Source organism: Tauraco erythrolophus, chromosome 1 (genome assembly GCF_009769465.1).
Source record: "Tauraco erythrolophus isolate bTauEry1 chromosome 1, bTauEry1.pri, whole genome shotgun sequence".
Taxonomy (NCBI): Eukaryota; Metazoa; Chordata; class Aves; order Musophagiformes; family Musophagidae; genus Tauraco; species Tauraco erythrolophus.
The window spans coordinates 88,869,365-88,887,936 of NC_141465.1; the positions used below are offsets into that span (position 1 = coordinate 88,869,365).

General features: G+C 44.2%; 2 protein-coding genes across 2 annotated transcripts; one reads left to right on the forward strand and one right to left on the reverse strand.

Annotated features, from left to right (window-relative positions):
* The first annotated feature begins 2,341 nt into the window (after window positions 1–2,341).
* Window positions 2,342–7,797, forward strand: LOC104370651 (glutamine amidotransferase-like class 1 domain-containing protein 3, mitochondrial). Its single transcript, XM_086611574.1, has 4 exons — window positions 2,342–2,449; window positions 3,885–4,056; window positions 5,963–6,167; window positions 7,514–7,797. The coding sequence occupies exons 1-4, from the start codon at window positions 2,342–2,344 to the stop codon at window positions 7,704–7,706; spliced, it is 678 nt and encodes a 225-aa protein (XP_086467700.1). The 3' UTR covers window positions 7,707–7,797.
* A 1,623-nt stretch (window positions 7,798–9,420) lies between these two features.
* On the reverse strand, window positions 9,421–15,884 carry ACOD1 (aconitate decarboxylase 1). The gene is made up of 5 exons (XM_009979740.2): window positions 15,873–15,884; window positions 14,362–14,523; window positions 13,178–13,267; window positions 10,993–11,198; window positions 9,421–10,465 (listed from the first exon to the last, which is right to left on the reverse strand). The coding sequence occupies exons 1-5, from the start codon at window positions 15,882–15,884 to the stop codon at window positions 9,511–9,513; spliced, it is 1,425 nt and encodes a 474-aa protein (XP_009978042.2). The 3' UTR covers window positions 9,421–9,510.
* Window positions 15,885–18,572: the final 2,688 nt, after the last annotated feature.

Consider the following 18,572-nt stretch of genomic DNA (forward strand, 5'->3'; position numbering starts at 1 on the left):
CTTTTGTTGTTGTTTGCTGTTGGGACCTCAGGCCAGAGAAGAGTCATCATGTGCTGTTTCAGGGTGATGCAGAGTCAGGGCAGGAACATGTCATGAGCTGGGATGAAAACACAGACCTAAGGCAGACACAGAGGGCCATGACAAGGTCACAGAGCTGGGGCAGGGACATGACATGAGCTAGTTGGAGCTAGACCATGCCACAGAGCCAGGGCAGTTACGGAGCTGGCACAGGGACGTGACGTGGGGCACCTGGGTGGGATGGGAACATCGCATCTCAATCAAGTCCAAGATTCATCCAGGAAAAAGGGCTACCTATAACGTGAGTTTGAGGTCCATCCAACAGACAGCCAGAAACAAGACTGGAGATGAGGCTACTGATGATTCAGGTCCAGGGTTCATCCAGGAAGACTAGTCAGTAAGTAGGACAGAAAAGAGCAGGGGAATTCCAGCTCTGAAGATGCTCAGTTCCCTAGCTCTAATGTTAACCCTGGCCCTAACACACAAGAGAGTTTGGGAATCCACTCATATCTCCCAACATACATTGAACTTAAAACTCCATCTAGACAGCAGCCTATCCCTAGCTCTCAAGTGTGAGGGCTCCAGGAGGATTCTAGCTCTGGAGACTCTCACTTCCCCTGTCCCCAAACCTATACAAACTTTCTGCTCTCCTGCAGCTGAGCCCAGGGAGTTCCATGTCAGTAAACATGTTGAACTGCCACTCCACTCACACCAAACATATTTTGTATTTCTCTGGGTTGAGATGGCTCCACTGGAATTTCCCTGGGGCCCTACTCAGCCTGGAGAGTAAGGTGAGGATTTGGTGCTGTACAGAGCTCTAATTCCACAGGTGTTTCGAGCTGAGAGGGATCTTCCAGCATATGGTTGGTAGATTAGGTGGTCAAGCAATCGAGGGCTTTCCAAGGTGGAGCCGCAGTCCTGCTCAATCCTGAGAGGCCGAGTGTGTGCTGTGGTGGAGATCAAGCTGTAACCCTGCATTTATTTGAGCAAAGCATTGCCCAGCAGACAGCAGTCTGCCCTTACACAGGGAGTTTCCCTATCTTGGCCCGTTCCTGTTCAAGAATCTCCCTATCCATCATTCCACACAGACTCCTGACCTCACAGTATAGAGCTGAATGTGTTTTGCTACAGAAAGAGACTTTGCTTTCATATGCCATTTTTTCTCTTCCCAGCCTATGCACTGTTTTGTCCCCTGCAGAACTCCCATACTCTGAGTTTTTGGAAGACACTGTCTTTTTTCTACAGGATCCACCCTTTCGCCCCTCTGGCCCAGCAGAAGCATAGATTTTCATTATTAATCCCAAGTTTCTTCTACAAGAAGCAGCTGGTGAAAAATGAAAGACTAAAGAGCTAAGAGACCTCACTAAAATGAAGTACATCTGGTCTCCAGCACGGCATTTGTGCTCTCAGTTGTAAGGAGGAGACTAGGCGATGAACTTCTGCCTTAGCCCAAGGAAGCCGTTTGGTTCCCTAGGGCGATGCCTTAATAACTAAGCTGGGAGTGGGTGCAAGAAGGTAGGTTTGGTTTCCCAAAGAAGCTCTTTAGTTTTCCTGGTAAAACGGAGCCACTCCCTGGAGCACAATACAAGGTTAAGGAAGCCAAAAGGGGTACACAGCTCCGACAAGCAAGAGTATCGCTGAAACACACAGCATCAGGACCCAGCAGTACTGCTCGCCTCTACCCAAATTCCACTTTTTTTTTTGTTTGTTTTCAAAGCAGTATATCCATGACACCATTCTAGTCCTATGTGTAAGCCAAAAAACAGCCTCACAAGTACATCACTGAGCCTTTGCAAGGTCCTACTGGAAACGGAGCAGCTTTCAGACGAGCTACAGGAGCGCAAACGCAATACAGCATTGCAACGATCGGGTCGCCAAGCACCACCTTCTCTGTGCTACTCCTCTGCTGCGGTAAGCAGGCCAGAAAAGAAATGAGACCTAAAATACAGCTGAGCCCGTCTCATCTAAAGCTAAAGGAACATTTTTTTTTTTTTTTTTCCTTCACACATTTCCCCCTGACGCTTAAAATTCATCTTCACCTACATTTTATAGGCAGGAGGACCAGCACTTAGTGAATAAACCGCGAGGAATCGCGCAGGGCGTGCCAGACCCCCGGGGTGCCGGCTGCGCACAGCCTCAGCGCGGCGATCCGCCCGCCCGCCGGACGCGGCTGCAAGATGGAGGCCGAGCCAGAGTGCGGCGCGCAGGCGCAGCCGGAGGAGGAAGAGGAGGGGGAGGGAAGGAGCTGTGCGGCTTGTGTTCGCCGGCGGGAGCCCCTTCTGCCCTGGTCTGAGGGGTGGGCGCTGGCCGGCGGGAGGTCGCCATGGGCAAGCGGGTGGCCGTGGTTCTCGCCGGCTGTGGCGTCTTCGACGGCAGCGAGATTCATGAGGCCTCGGCGGTGCTGGTGCACCTCAGCCGCGGCGGCGCGGAGGTAGGGGGGCGGCGGGGAGGCGGGGCCGCGCTGCCCGGCACCGCCGCCGGGCGGGTGCGGAGCTGCGTGTGGCGGGCAGCCCGGGGGGCAGGTATGGCTTCCCCGTCTCTTTGCGCCCCTCAGCAGCCGAGGGGTCCCCGCCTCGGCCTTCCCTCCCTCCCTCCCTCTGCCCACCCGCTCCGGGGCCCGGGCAACGCCATCCTGCCCTTTGCAGGATAGTCGCCTTTCCTACCTCACGGTGGGCTTTTCCCCGCCGCTGTACACTAACAAAGCCTATTGAGCCATAACCTCTCTCCTCGTCTTATACCTCTTTCCTCTTTCCCCCCCCTTTCCCCAAATACGTGTCTGTCACCCTGGGAGGCACAGCAGCCGCACGCGGGCTGCTGATCCCGGGAGCGAGGAGCGGCAGGAGGCCTTGCCCTGCTCCTCCCGTCCTGCAGCCCGCTCCAGGCCGCCGGGAGCTGGAGGTGGGACCCGGGTAGAATTCTCGAGCTGCTTTCTGATCGCTTTTGCAGAAGTCAGGTGCTTGAGGTTCGCTTGCTTGTTTCCTGCTTGCTGTTTCTGGGCTTTTTCCGTAAGAGATTCCTTGGAGAAGCCTGAACCGGGATGCGGTGGTGGTGTGCTTTGGTCCCAGCTGTGGCCTCAGATGGCAGAAGGTGTTCACTTTCTGCCTGCGTGTAGCTGTGCTCAGGTGTCTGATGGTAACAACGGCACCACATGACGCCATCCACTCACCCCTCCTCATATTTAGCACAAAATTGTCCTCTCGAAAATTGACTAAGGAGGCAAGCGCTGAGAAGTCTGCAAAGCAAGCATCAAGCCTGAAAACAGCACCTGCGGTACACCTTTCCCAGAGCTGTGGATTTTTTATGTAGCTTTCCCCGTTTGTGCCTAACCACAATATGTTCTTCTATGTTTTTGTTTTTTCCTTCCTGCTACTGGTCTCTTAGGAAAACAAGTAACTCTAATGCCTGCACTAGAAATGCTTATAAAGTTTGCGTCTTTATTTATTTTTTTTTTTTAACATGTTTTAGCACCTTATCCTGTAACAGTTAAAAGCAGCCTTTCTGCAGACTCAGCTGTGCATCCAGTTAGGCTGCTGGTATAAATTGTGGTGCTCTATTTGTCCTTGAGTTATCTGCAGAGGAGATACCTGCAGGCCCTAGCAAAATCAGTATGCTTAATGGTGGTTTAAGAATGCATTCCTATCAAAAAGCTGCAGGAGTAGGATGGAGACAGTGGCTGGGTTTACCCATCCTAATAATGTCATCTGTCACTTTAGATATTTAATGCAATAGATCCATCCCGTGGAATCCACTTCTCTTGGATATGAGACTTCAGGAACAAAGGCTGTTTTCATTAAAAGGTCTTCATTGTCACCAGTATGTATGAGTTCTGTTTGCATTCACAAAATTTCTTCATCCCTGTGTGCTAGGTGAAGATATTTGCCCCTAATATTGAGCAGAGGGATGTAGTCGATCACCTAAAAGGAAGTCCAGCAAAAGAGAAGAGAAACGTGTTAGTTGAGAGTGCCAGATTGGCAAGAGGAAACATTCAGGATTTGGCTGAACTGAAAGCCAGTGAATTTGATGCGGTCATTTTCCCCGGTAGGTGCTTTTAAAAGAAAATAATTTGTGGTTCTTCAACTGCAAATAACTGCTTCGCCTCCACTACTTTTTTATTTTTAAATCTGTTTAGAGAATAAATAACACTTGAATTTGAGAGATGTGTGTTTTTTTTCTTTCTTTTTACTTACTTATTTTGTTTTGAGGATGAGAAAATGTTTTAGCAAGCTCTCATGGGCTGACAAGACATCTCAGTTTGTTTATTAGTTTATAGTTCATTAATTTAAAATGCCAGAGTGTTTTTTTTCGTGGTAAGTTAAGTTACACATTGCACTGCTGCTTCTTTCTAAAGACTGTGAAAACTTCGGTACCTACTTACAGACAAGAATACTGACCAGAGTAGAAAAGTAAGGCCAGAACTTGACATTACATGGCAATGCCTTAATTTTAGAGCCTCTAAAATTTTTGGCAGAATAGCAGGTTGCTGAGTAGATTATATTCCATGTCAGATGTGAGTACACTTTGTTTTAATTATGTATCTGGTCGTCTGCTGATCAAGTTATACTAAACATGTTTATGGATAATTTTTTATTTATAGACCACAAAATTGCCTTTCAGATGGGAGTAGTAGCAATCACTTTAGAAATGAAGAAACCAAAGCGTCACAAGGAAATTATGACTTGCTGAAGATCACTTTCCAGAATATTCATAGTACTGTTAAATATTGCCTTCACGACTGTGCCTGAGCCTTGAAGTTGTTACACTGCCTTCTGTGGTAAGGCCAACAGAGGGAGCGTGTGTACAACACACAGAAACGCACTTCCAGCACTAAAATCAGTGGGTGACGTCAGGGCTGATCAGGGAGTAGAAGCTAGCAAATATTTTCCACATTAATTTCATGCTGTTATAACCCAGGCTCAGGAGGGTTGCTGTAATAACTGTTAGAGGGAAATAAACCCTATTAAGTTTGAAAATTAAAATCTTACCTCAGAGATTCTAGGTAACACTCGAAAGTGAGCAAAGAGTGAGAGGAAAAATATTAAAAATGCAAAGCTTCTTGATGTTGACCATTGAAATGCTTGTGTAATTTTGTTTGCTTATTGTAGAAAAGTTGATGTTGTGCACATTCCATAAGGAATCAAATATAATGGATGGTTACACGTACTAATAACCTTCTTACTTTGGTCATTCTGATGGTTATAAATCCAGCAAATGAAGGTGCTGTGAAATACAATCTGCTCATACAATTAAATGAAGATTAAATGCAAGTAAAGAATTGTTATAACTAATTTCTAGAAAGACAAATTTAGTATTATTTTTAATAGGAAAGTATGTTATCATTCACAGGTAGTATGTCTCAGAATATCACGTTACCAATTCCTTTTTATGTAATACCCATTTTGGTTTTATTGTGTTAACTCTTTTTTTTTTTTTTAAAGTCTAAAAAGAATTCTATGTGGGGAGAAAGCTCTCCTGTAACTGTTTAAGTATTGCACTAAAACTTGAGAGTGAAATTACTGTAGAAACCACTGTTTGCTTTACTCTCGTGACCTGCACACTCTACTTTTAACTATCATTGGCCTTTCTTTTAATCCCTCTCTTGCTTATCAGGGAGTGCATATCAGATGGTGCAGCTTTTCCAGTCCCTAGCAAATGAATGTGAAGTTTCCTGTTTCTCTATTACTCCTTGAAGCAAGATTAAGCTTTCTGGCCTAAGTAACATACATGGTATAAGCAGTCTGCAGTTAAACTTCTAAACACTTAAACACTATAAACCTTTCATGTTTCATGTGCTGAAAGCTTTTAGTGTAATAACTCAACAGTCCTACGTATGCCATGATTATACTGTAAAAAAGGAGAACTTCTTTCTGGTATTGAATTTAATGGCTTTTAGCAGTGTCTTACATTTGAGCTTTTGGTGTTTTGTTTTGTTTTGTTTTTTTTTCAGGTGGTTTTGGTGTAGCGAAGAACCTGTGTTCCTGGGCTGTAGATGGCAAGAACTGCACTGTCAACGAGCACGTGAACTCCACACTCCAAGCTTTCCACAGTGCTAAAAAGCCCATTGGTTTGTGCTGTATATCACCAGTCTTGGCAGCTAAAGTCTTTCCTGGTTGTGAGGTCACAGTCGGCCAAGATAAAAATGTAGATGGGAGGTAAGAAGAAGATGAATGGAGATAATTGATGTGGAAATTAGGATTAGGAAATGGCCAGTCCTCTGTGCAGAAGTCTGAGGTCTCTGGTGCCAGTAACCTTTGGGTACCTTATCAGTGACATTTTTCACTTATTTCAAATTTTCCCTTGCATAATAGTAGTAGGCGCAGAACTCTCATGGCAGACAGACTGAATCTGTGAGGTCAGGTGACTTGTGCTCTAAAACGTTGGAAAAATTTGTCTCTAAATTCAGAAGTACGTTGGTCTGTGATATGTTCTACGATATCAACACCCACAGACACAATACAATTAATAGTATGAAGACTCTAGGTAGCCTTATAGCTTGCCTAAACCATCAGCCTGTGGGCCACCGAAGGTACCGCAGGCTCCTGCACAGGCTTTGTTGTGCAGCGTGGGTGCTAATGAGTCACTGGGTGTAGCATCTGTCAGTCCCAGAAGTGACAGAACAAAGTGACTTTTATAGAGCCGTAGCTGCGCAGGCACGCCGCTGACCAAGGGTATTGAGTTATTTTTTCACGTTACATTCATGGCAATTGAGTGATGGATTTTAGCTCACACTGAGATACAGAGTTTGCTTACCCAGTGCCTTTGAAGGCCATGATTCGTATTGCAAACGTGCAAATTCTAGGATTCTAAATGAAGAATAGGTGTCGGGCCAGCTGGCATTCAGAAACTTGGTGCCCTGTGGTAATTTGAGTGGCCGTTTAAACTCTGTCTGTGGGCTTTTGTCTGCTCAGGGATTTTTAATAAAGTTTTTCTGGTGGTAGTGGTTTGGGGCCAGTTTGCAGGAGGCAGATGAGAGCAGGGCCTGGCAGAAGTCAGTGCTGCTTCAAGAACTGTCGGCTCCTGATAAAAGTTCTGAATGATATTTTGTGTCAGTAGCAGTAGTGAGGGATTACCTCTCCTCCTCCCTTATCCTCAGGGGAGAAAAAAACCCCTACAGAATCCCAGTGGAAGGCCTTATACAGAGGTGCTGGAAAAAGTCTAACGTGTGCAAGTTCAGCTGGCATCTCTCTCACTTTTGAGAATCAGTTATTGCTGCACTTGGTATAATCTTGTAAACTTATCAAGAGATTGTTGAAACCAGAATTGTACCTGCTGACATACTGTGACTCTGCATTTCAGATGTTGTTTTCAGAGAGATCGGATCACTTGTTGTGTCCATAGGGGCTGGGAAAACCTGACAGTGGCAGTCTGTTTGACTCCTTTGTCATCATCAACCAAAGAGTTGCTTAAATATCACAGTAGTTCTCTCATTTGAGTTGCGCTGGCAGAACTTTATGGCTGTATCATCTCTTTATGTTAATTACAGTCTCTTTATTTACAGATTCCCTGATGCTGAAACGGCATCTGCTATAGCAGAGCTTGGATGTAAGCACGTTTGCAAAAACGTAAACGAATCCCATGTGGATAAAGCCAATAAGATAGTTACTACCTGTGCTTTCATGTGCAAGGCTCCTATGCATGAAATCTTTGATGGGATTGGAACAATGGTACAAGAAGTCCTGAAACTTGCCTGACTGGAAGCATACAGACTTCTGCAAGGAAATCAGTTTCGCTAAGCATAAGCATTTGGCTTCCTTTCATTGTATTAATAAAATAATGCAACTATTAAACTTCACAGTTCTTGGTTTGTTTGGGTTGTTTTGTGTTTTATTTTTTTTAAAAATCAGTAATATATCAAATGGTTATTGTTAAATTTATCCTATTTATTTATCTTTTAAAATAGAAAGCACGTGTTGAAGATTGTTGTGTTGGTGGGGGTTTCTTTTTCCTTTTTTTTTCCCCTCATGAATCTGAATGTATTTAGTCTTGATAAGATAATGTAGGAACACTCCTCATCTGATGGGGTTTTATTACATCACTAATGATTATTAGTAATTCACATTTGGTATTACCCAGCTATAATTGCAGCTAAAATAGCTGTAAATGAGCCTGTATACCTTCGGTATAGGTAAGTAATTCGATTCTACTTTCTAGTCAGAAGGGAAAAAGAAAGGAATGTCATTATTTGTGGTTTGGTTTTTTTTCCTCTTCCCTTGCAAGTCTTTAAGCAAGTATAACTAATGGACTTCAGAAATTTTTTGCAGAGCCCCCTCAATAAACCAGCTTTATAAACCAAGAGTCAGAGACTTAAGTGCAAATGAATAGGTTGTATGTGGGAAAGACGCAACTTTTGCTCTGATAAATGAAACAATTTGTGGTTTAGATAGTAAAATGAATTCACTTTATTTTGTGATTTTTTTTTTTTGTTGTTGCATACATATTTTAATGCTCGAAGGAAAGTACTTTTTCTCTGTGTTAGAGCACGTGCTTTCAAATGTGAGCAAAGGTCGTCAGCCTCTCAGAAGCACAGTCTGGCAAGACTTTTTTCTCCTGAAGGAACTGAAAATTCCCAGAATTCGTTATCAAGGTAAGTTGATTGTCACTGTGGACACTTAATTGTCTCGGCATAAGCAGTGGTCTGGTGCTCACAGGTCTCTGTCAGTCACGACGAGTGTGCTGTAGCCCACGCTTTGCAGTGCCTGAAGTAATCTAAACATATCATCGCTAATTAGTGCTAATCTCGTCTTGTTGAGTGAGCGCCTTGCGACTGGAGCGGGAATACAGCAGGAACAAACCTGTACCGCAGAGCAGCCGGAAGATGGAACGGGGAAATAACGCTTTTATGATGAGGACCGTTGAGCTGTCCCTCTGGCTCTGCGGCCAGCGTGGTCGGGAAGGGTGCCAGCGTTTACCTTGTCCATGAAGACCTGTCGTCAGCAGCGAAGCCTGACGTGTCGCGGCGTATCAAGCGTCACTACTCTGTACGTATGCCATGACTATTTTAGCACAGACGTCAGAGCTCTGACGTAACGGGGCCTCTTCAAGGAGGCTTTAGAGCTAAATCTAATCTACAGAAATATATTTTTAAAGGCTTTTGTTCTCCGTCCTTCTGACAGGGATGTTTCTCATGGAGCGAGCGTTTCCATACGCTGGCTCCAGAGTTTGGGTTTCCTTTATGGAGTTATTTAGCAGAAGCAGCACATACAAACTTTTTTTTGGCAGAAGAGCAGAGTGATTTTTTGCATTGCACGCAAGCAGTGCTCTGCCTCTAGAGGTATAAAGATAATTGAAGTCGACTGTGCCAGCAGAGGATCTTCTGTTCAGCCTGACTGAGCTGTGCACGTAATCACTAAATTACTTCCTTAGTCAAAACCCACAATATTGGACTGAGCATGGCTCAGCCCAATTTAAAAGTGCTCTGCTCAAGTCACTAAACAAGAGTTTGTCCTGAATTTTGTGTTTGCTTTGTGAACAGCATCTAGCTGTCGGTTGGTACGTTCAAAGGAGGCACAGCTTCTCCGAAAGCGCTCTAGCTGACTGTCCTGATAAAAATGTACTTAATACAGAACAGTCCTCCAGTTTTTCCAGATTGTACACAGTCTCTATAATGCTTTCTGTGGCTTCTGCAGGCAGGACGCTGGAGGCATTGGATTGAAACTTCTTCTCCAAGTCCTCCTTTTTCAGAGGTTTCCTCCAGTGTCCGTAGAACGTATCACAACGGTCGCTGATCACGTTGCCGTCCTGAAGTGTGACACTCACTTCACAGTAAAGGCTGTCAAAGCTTGGTGTGTTATCAGGAGGGTGCTCCAGCTGGGTTTTGCAGAGGAGCTTCCGTAAGGCTGGCCGGTGAATGTTCTCGGTGGAGAAGGACTGGACTGACATGCTGCCATCCAGCAAAGCCGAGCATGCGACAAACTGGAAGGAGTGTCGAGCTTCGTGCTCTGAGGTAGGGCTGGGTCTGTTCACGTATTTGACCTCTGGGACTTTGAGAATGACTTTCTCAATTTTATCAAGGGGAAGGAAATTGTCACTGCTCTCCACAAGCCTCCTCCTGACGGAAGATGCTGCATCAGCCACCCAGTGAGTTCCAAGATGAGCAGGAAAGCGTTTGATGGCCACATCTTGTTGGTCCAACAGCCAGGGATAGGACTGCAAGGTTGGCAGACTCTGTGGATTGTAATCTGTATAAAAGGCACCAATCCCTGTCTCCATGTCCAAAATCTGTTTGTTTCCTTGAAGGCCCTGCGATGCTAAACAAGCTGCTTCCAGCCCGTGTTTGGCAGCATTGCCAACGTGGAGGGGCTTCGTTTGGGTTGCTGCATTAGCCAGTGGGGCACCTGCATAGGAGGCAGCAATAGCCAAGGCGTTTTTACATTTCAGCTGGTCAAGAGCTAGCAGTTTAGCACAAGCTGCTGCGCTCCCCATCGTACCAACCACAGTGGGTGGGTGAAACCTGAGAAAACAAAATCTCTTCATTACTATATTTCAAAAAGTCACATATATATACAAAATTCCATATATATACAAGCTCCAGTTTCCTGTCACTGCTGTGGAAGACTATTTGGACCATAAAGAAACATGCATACAGAATTCATGTGTGGCCTAGGACTGGTGACTCCTTTCTTCCCAGAGCAAGCCACTGTTTGCAAGTGAGGCATGATCATGTGTATTCGTGAGAGCCTGACACCTCTGCTGTTAAACGTTGCCCTTTTGCTACTGTTTTTCATTAAATAGGGAGGTCATCACCTCACTCCTGTAAACTGGTCGATGCTCTTAAAAAGAGATCTATTAGCTAAGCCATAAGGAGTCAGGTGAGTGTATTTATGTTTAAAATGAACCTTTCCTAAGTTTCCAGACAAACAACATAGAAAATATGATTAACTGTGCCATTTTTATTTTAACTGTCATTTAATTAAGGGTATTAACACCGAGAAAGAAAACCCTTCCACTCAACTTTATACTTGAAGCATTTCTATGTACCTTTTTGGAATATTCCTGGCTTCGCTGGAGAAGCGCAGCAGCCTGCCTTGCACTTCGATTCCCACATTGAAAGCTAAGAGCAGATCGAGACCTGAGATTTTTTTCTTCTGAGGGAAGGCCTCCGAGAGCGCAATCAGGGTGGGGAGCACAGCCCCAGATGGGTGTGTGGCTGGATGCCACGTGTCGTCAAAATCCATTGAGTGCACCTAATAATGGAAAGAGAAGTCTTGACTTGTCATCAGAAGTAAACTCTGACTTGGCAAGGTTGGCTTAGTCAAATGAAACTACTGTAACTGGTGTAAAAAAGAACTGAAGAATTAGATTTTCCTTAGAAAGCAAAATTTCAGAAGTTTTTCTTTTAAAGACCTTTCCTCCCGACATAGCTCTGTGAGAAGTGGCAATACAATACAAATCTTGCCTCAAAGGAGTATATTTCTAATTCAAGTTGCACCAGTCTATAACCAGTATGACAACGAATCTTTCCTACCATAGACTTTTCCTGCTTTAATTAGACTGGTGTAATTAAAGCAGCCGTTCTAGATCCAGCATGTGAACGGTGGATTTTCACTTCCCCCAAAGCAGTATGGAAACATAATGAAATTACTTCCCCAGTGCTGCAGCTGATGCAGCAGTTAAGGCTAACACTGTTAAAGGTGTAGCAGTCAAAGCCGTACTGCTAATTGAAAGTTGTATCATCAGAACAACTTCTCTAGTGCAACCATCCACAAGCAACAGGCACAAGGTTGCAAATGTACATGAGGCTCTAGGTTGAATTTTCAGCATGTTGAAACAAGACCTATCACATGAGGGACCAGACTCACTGGGGTTGCAGGGAGCAGGAGAAAGCTGCAGTCTTAAAACTGGGATGAGCTCCTTGAGAGTATCCAGAGAGATGTCTCCTGTTTCCCATGCCCAGAGCCCAGCTGCTCAGGAAGATTTGGGGTGTTCCCAGCATGGCTGCTGTTTTGGTAGCAGCCTGCTTCCAGCAGTGCACTCAGTGTCTGCAATGTACTGCTTTGTCAGAATGCTCCCCAAAGTTTTGAGAACACCTAAGGACTTGAGAGCGTCAGAGACAGCGTTTTTAATAATATAATAATGGCTCAAAAGCTGAAGTTTCACACTTACTCATCCGAGTCTTACTTCCAAGCAAACTGGGAAAGAGGTCAGGATCCCCAGCGCTCAGGTCTTGCCCAGTAATACTGGGAATACATGCTTCTGAGGACTGTGTTCCTGAACAGACGGAAGAAAACCCAGTCCTTGCCTTGAAGAACTTCAATGCCAGCTGGAAAGATCCCCTGCCGTAGTGGATAAGGAAAGCTGTGCCCAATACCTGGTAAGCTGCATTCCTGGCGTCTTCAATAAGTGCTTAGGGTTGATCTGTGACTGATGTAAACTGAATGATCATATACATGCTAACAGCCAGATTTGAATATCACACGGGCTGCTAGAAGCTGAGAGGTACCAGATCTCATTTCCCAGGTAATTTTTTCTACATTGGAAATGAGGTGTCAAATTGGACCTCTGATCTGGTTGTCACACTAATTTAGAGAGGCTTAATATTACCATTTCCTTGCTTGGTCACCTTCCCTAGTTTTTCATAATTGCTAAATTTGTCTACCCCACCTCTTGTGCATCTTTCGATTTCAAATGGTTTCAGCCTCAATCTGAATTTGGACAAATGTCTGGGGAGTCAGCTACTGCTTTAATGACAAAGTATGTGTCCAAAATAAAAAACTGGCTTTTGCAAACTGCGTAACTGAAGATTAAATTGCCTTGTGATATTATATGTGTGTGTGTGTATCTGTCTGTATTTGTGTTTTTCTGTAACTCTACTTTGCCAGTTGGCGTGAAATTTGGATACTAGTTAAATCAGCGAGAGCTAGAGTATCTTTGTAATGCAACTGTAGCAAGGTTGTAACAAGCTGTAGAGTTCTAACCTTTGAGAGCAGCCAAAAGTCCCACATTTGGGATGCTGTTGAGTTGGATCGGATACATATTGTACCTTGAGCTCAGTCTCACTGGAAGGAAGTTGAAGCACACGAGGAGAACAGTCTAGGAAAGTTTTGTAGCAGGCTTCAGGCAGAAGAATAAAGTAAGCTAAGATTTTAGGAGCATTCTGTTCTCTCTAGAGCAAGAATGGCATCAATTAGTGTGATTTAAGAGCAAATAAAAAAGCATCCCTTACAGCCACTCCATTCACAAAAGCTGCATACAGAGGAGGCAGTCGAAAATCCAAGTGGCCCCAGATGGTACCGGATATATCCGAGCTGTAGATCTGAAACAAATTGACATCAGTAAATTCAAAGTCCTGAACCCAAGGATGAACATGCGTTGTATCTCTGATGTAACCGAGATCAGGACCCAACTGTTCCCTTTCACAAGAAAAATATTGTTCTTCCAGAAAGTATGAAAAGAAACTCGGTTTCCTGTTGGTTTATGTCCCTTTCCACTCAAACAGACCTCAGGGGGCAGACCAGCACCATCCGCCTGGCCATTCGATACCTTCACACGACCTCTGGCTATTGACGTCCCTTCTCACTGCCCATCGGCAGTTCCCTCAGGACTGTCATCATCTCTTTGGGGAAGATCTCCAGTTAAAGGTCCTGGTTTTCCATGTTTTAGTAAGACCCTCAGTAAATGGTACGTGTCCTCCTTGTGCTGGTGTTGCCATGCTCTAAAGGGTGCTGTTCCTTTCCTTTTGCTGTGCAGATCTTTCAGCCAACAAAGAGATCTTTAGGGAATTAAATAAAAGGGCATAAACTACCAAGGTTTGGGCAAGGAGGATCTCTGTGTGAAGAGACTTTTTGACACACAGAGTTCTGAGCCTGGGTCCAACTAGGCAGGTCTGATAAACAGCGGGCTAAACTCCTCCTCATTGATGTGCTCCTGTGTTGGGAAGGCTTTTCCTCAGAGTCAAGTACTCCTCTAGTTTAAGGAGAGCAAGGCTGGAGGAGAAACATGACCATTGTACATCAGACAACAATTCTGTTTTATGGACTGGAAATACTACTAATTATCCATCCCTTTAAGAGTTCCTTATTTTTAAAAGTCTGGTGATAAGTGATGTTTGCTTTGCTGATGTTTTTAATAAAATCTCACAGGTGAGGGAAAGGAAGTGATTCTTAATTAACTGTGTTTGTGGTGGGGGGATCTTAGCATTCAATCTGTTACACAGACTTTTACCCATCCAGACTTAACAGTAACACGAGCAATGGAGTTTCCCTGTCTCCAGTGGGAAGAACACTTTGGCTCTCTTTCTATCCTCGAAAGAATTTCACCATGACAAAGTTTCTGCTTATAGCCCAGATTTTCCCCTTGTTTTTCTAAAAGCAAAGCCTTAGGGTACGCTACGAACGTCAGATATCTTACCTTGCTATACTGTGTCACTTTGTGGCAGACCTCGGTGCTGGAACCCAGAAGCCCCACTCCAAGAGTATCCAGAATCATTCGCTTGCTTCTCTGAATGACTTGGTCTGTCAAGTGGTTTGCATTCAAACCATGAATCACATTGGCAAAATTTCCTGTAATTGTCTGAGAAGGGGGGAAAAAAAAAAGGTAGTAGATATTTTTCTTCATTTAAATAAACCACATATTTTTTCCTTTCTTCTTTTTTTTTTTTTTTTCTTTCAGTTTGGTCTGCTGCTTAGCATGCTGGCCATTTCTGTTGCCCTGCCCCTGCTTACATGAATTGCATCATCAAAACTAAGGTTTGAATTCTTCCTATTTCTGTTTCCAGAAATGCCATAGTGTTTACATTTTATTTATACTTTCATCAGTGTCTTGTCTGTTCTGTATTTCTGCTGCATCCTCTCTGGCTTGAGCCCTTGAGGGTAAGCACTGCAGGTGATGTGACTTTGAAATATATCTATCTGTTTCTATATATACACACATCTGTAAAACAAATAGAAGCAAAAAAATCTGACTTTCCATAGCACCTTCTTACTGATATTGAGATCAGTGGGAAAGTGGCATTTCAATCCCGTGCAGTCACAACTACGCAAGAAGGCAAGACTTAAGCTCCCTGAGTAGCAGTATTTCTATCTCAAGCTTTGCTGCGCTTGGAGCTCAGTGGGAGACAAAACTTGGCAGCCCTACCTTGCACCCACAGCTCCTGGCTCTCAGTTCCCACTGAATTCACGCTTATCTGGACTCCCAGCTTTTCTCCAAGACAAGATCTCACCTCTTTGAAAAGCAGTGGCTCCTTGTTCCTGGCTCCTGCTGATCAGGGATTATATTTTTTTTTTTTTTTTTTTAGCTTTCCTATTGAGATTTGACTCATTATGCAAACTCAGCCTGCTTCTTGGCTGGAGCTGTTAGCTGCTGTTAATATCTCTATTAGAAACTAATCTAGAACTTCCCTTCTCTGACCATTAAAAACTTCTCCCTGTAGAGGCACCAGTCTATACACACGCTTGCTTTTTTTGTATTTGCATTTCTGACTATAGCTCTTCTCCCTCTTTAGAAGCTGTTTCCTTCCATTTCCCCTAATACTTTCCCTTCCTCTACTTCCCTGCACATACTCACACAGAGTGATATTTCCTCTTGGCTTTCATTTTCCTGAGTTAAACAAACCAAGATGTGCTGCAGTCTCCTTTATAGTACAGGTGTACCCCTACTATGCTAGTAGCTTTTCATTGCATTGTTCCAATTGAATTTCTCTTTTCTGGCAATGGTGACAGGAACTGTACCCATTACTTCAGACAAATTCTCACTCAGCTTTGTACTAAAGCATTAAGACTATTTTGAGGAACACAAGTCATTTAAAGCAGGTGAACCACATATCCCATGGTGTGATGCATGCCTACTGAAACATATAGAGTGAGGATACAATAGCTTAAACAGAAATATGCATCTTACAGCATTAAGAAACAAGACAGTACCTTTGCCCACATCTTGGAGGGATGGTGCGTGCTCCCAGGGAGGTGCAGCAAATGAGTGGTGGCCAGCGAACAGGGGAAATCGCTCTCTCACTATTTATATACGTATATCTGGGATGGGGCAAGAAATATGAGGCCTTTTTTATTGCTCGTCATGCCCTGCCCATTTCCTCTTCTGCCTGGAAATGTTCCTTTTTCTTCACTTTCAATTTTCCTCTGAATAACTGTACTATAAACTGCTGGTACAAGTGTGATAGGACTTTGTCTGCCACATAGACGTCATGTGTAAACTGATGTATGTGATATTTTATTAGCAGATAGAAACTGATATATTAGTTTGAGCACCTTATGTTTGGTAGCATGGAGAGAAGATGTCATCAGACGTGTCAGGCTGACCTTGGGCAACCACAGTAGGTCATGGATAACTCTACTTGGTTGGGAGAGCAATCAGCCCAGTACTAGACTGACAGGCAGGCGAAGACTGCAGGATGGCAAAGGCTCTTTTAACTTCAACAACCTGTTGTTCGTTTGGTTTGGTTGGTTTTGTTTTGTTTTGTTTTGTTTTTTTTCTTCTTTCACTATATCTCTCTCTTCTGTAATACATACAATGCAGATGGGAGAAATGAGTGCCATAAGAATTTCAGACCCTAAGTTGGATTAAGGCAGCTCTTGGCTTTTAATAGTGTTTTAACAGCATGAATTGCTATGTGAGGCCATTATTTCTTCCAGCAGGTTTTCTGCATCTCAGGCAAGGACGTCTTCTCTGAGGAAGGAGGCACTTCTGCCATCACTAGGTTAGGGATTTCATGTTTGTGGGAATCCCAGACTACTAGAAGATAGTGAGTGAGAAATCTCTGCCTATCCCGTCAGGAAGGGAGCAGATCCCATAGGACCATGACTAGAGGCCACTGAATAATGCTGAAGTGAAAATGTAATGTATGCCTGAAGTTTGGGCACCTCCTGGATTAGAGAACAAGGTATTAAGTCTTTTCATAATTGCAGTCTTGCACTTACAAGCTTAAGCATTGCCTATAACTTACTTTAGGAGCCTTAGCCCTTTGCTCAGCTTAGCCTCCAATAATTTTGTAAGCTCTTCCCTAACTCGTGAGTGCTTCCAGATAGAGGCCAGCATAGGTCTATAGATGAAGTTTAAAATTGATTTGAGTGGATCTAACTGCTACCAAAAGGTCCTATTGCAGGCTACATCCTTTCCCCACTCCTGTCCATGGACACATAGTCCTCCTCCTATCACCAGCGCTGATGCTGAGCAGACCCACTTCTGAGCTGGTCCAGCCTCTCTCCAGAGCCAGCTCAGGGATTTTCAGCTGTCAGGCAAAGCTGAGTTTTATTATCTCAGAAATGCAAAATTGAATCTAGCAGTGCAAGCAGAGGGCTAACAGTGTCCTATGAAATTTTGGGAGGGCACGGACAGGTAAAAAGAGATGGGAGGAGATCAGCTGTTCCCCAGCAAGGTCTAACCCAGACATCTGCCTATTTCGCCTGTGCCTTGAGCCAGCCGTGCTTATGGACATCATCTTCAGGTGCCTAACTCAAGGCTGAAAATTGCAATGGGTAACAGAGCACCTCAAGTGATAGAAGCTGTAGCGTGTCTGTTCACGGATGTAGCCAAAGAGCCTCAGCCCTGCAGACACATACATACTTCTATACAGGCTAACCTGCATTATGTGCAGGCTCCACGTAAAATCTTGTCCTGCCTTTCTCTTAAATATGAGCAGCTGTTCAGCACTGCTCCTAAACCTCTTCCCACACACATTTCTCTATGAACATACTACAGCTTCCTCGCTCATGCATGCAGAATCTGCATCTAGATAAAACATCCCAGCAGCATGTCCTAGTTCCTGGGTGAGGTGTGCACTTCGGCTGAATGCTGACCCCATGGAGAGACAGAACCGGAACGTGCATCAGTGCTTCTTCCTTGCCTCCTCATTTCCATGCTAAGGAAAATCTCAGAGGTAGCCTGGATGTGCTGAAAAATTACCTTTGGTGCTGGTAAAATCCAGCCCAGCTAAGGGGATTTCTCACATTGACAAGGTTGGCAATGGTTAGAAAGGCTAATAGAAGTTAATGCTATTAGGCTGAAAAAATGAAAGCTTTTGTTAACTTTCACTTTTGTTCTTCCAGCAATGTGATATGCAGTCATGCACTGCTAGCTGATCTCACATACGTGGTCACTTCCTTCTGTAACCTTGGTTGCAGGATGGATTGTCCCATATGTTGCAATAGTAACATCAGTACTACTTAAGGACTGAACTGAGATATTATGAGAACATGACTTTTTTAAAAAAAGAACGAAGCGAAACTGTAAACGCACAGAATTGAATTGCCCGGGAGACGGATTTCCAAATGTGGTCTGCAGATATCAGTCAGGTGTATGCTGTAGACCGTGAGGGAAAGGAAAGGAATATGATTATCCCTGCAGGAGAAAGAGGTGTCTCTACAAAGTCCTGTATCTCCGCAGGAGAATTTGTAGGGGTCTAAAGACAAGAAGGTTGAAAATCACCGACTGACAACTTGGCACAGGCTGTCCACCCTGACAAAGGGAAGCTGCTGCTTTCCTCCTCTTCAACACAATACACATGGTTCAGCAATTTGGGCAGCCAATTTGTTAACTAGCGAGCACGATGGAAAGACAAAATGTGTTCATCCAAATGCTGTTTGCAACATCATGCGCAGCTACAGTAA

Coding starts and splice junctions, on each gene's coding strand:
- LOC104370651 (XM_086611574.1), top strand. CDS start 2,342: ATGGGCAAGCGGGTGGCCGTGGTTCTCGCCGGCTGTGGCGTCTTCGAC. Junction 2,450..3,884: donor TCAGCCGCGGCGGCGCGGAG/GTAGGGGGGCGG, acceptor CCTGTGTGCTAG/GTGAAGATATTTGCCCCTAA. Junction 4,057..5,962: donor TGATGCGGTCATTTTCCCCG/GTAGGTGCTTTT, acceptor TTTTTTTTTCAG/GTGGTTTTGGTGTAGCGAAG.
- ACOD1 (XM_009979740.2), bottom strand. Junction 11,199..13,177: donor CTTTTGTGAATGGAGTGGCT/GTAAGGGATGCT, acceptor TTCCATTATTAG/GTGCACTCAATGGATTTTGA. Junction 10,466..10,992: donor GCCAGGAATATTCCAAAAAG/GTACATAGAAAT, acceptor TTGTTTTCTCAG/GTTTCACCCACCCACTGTGG.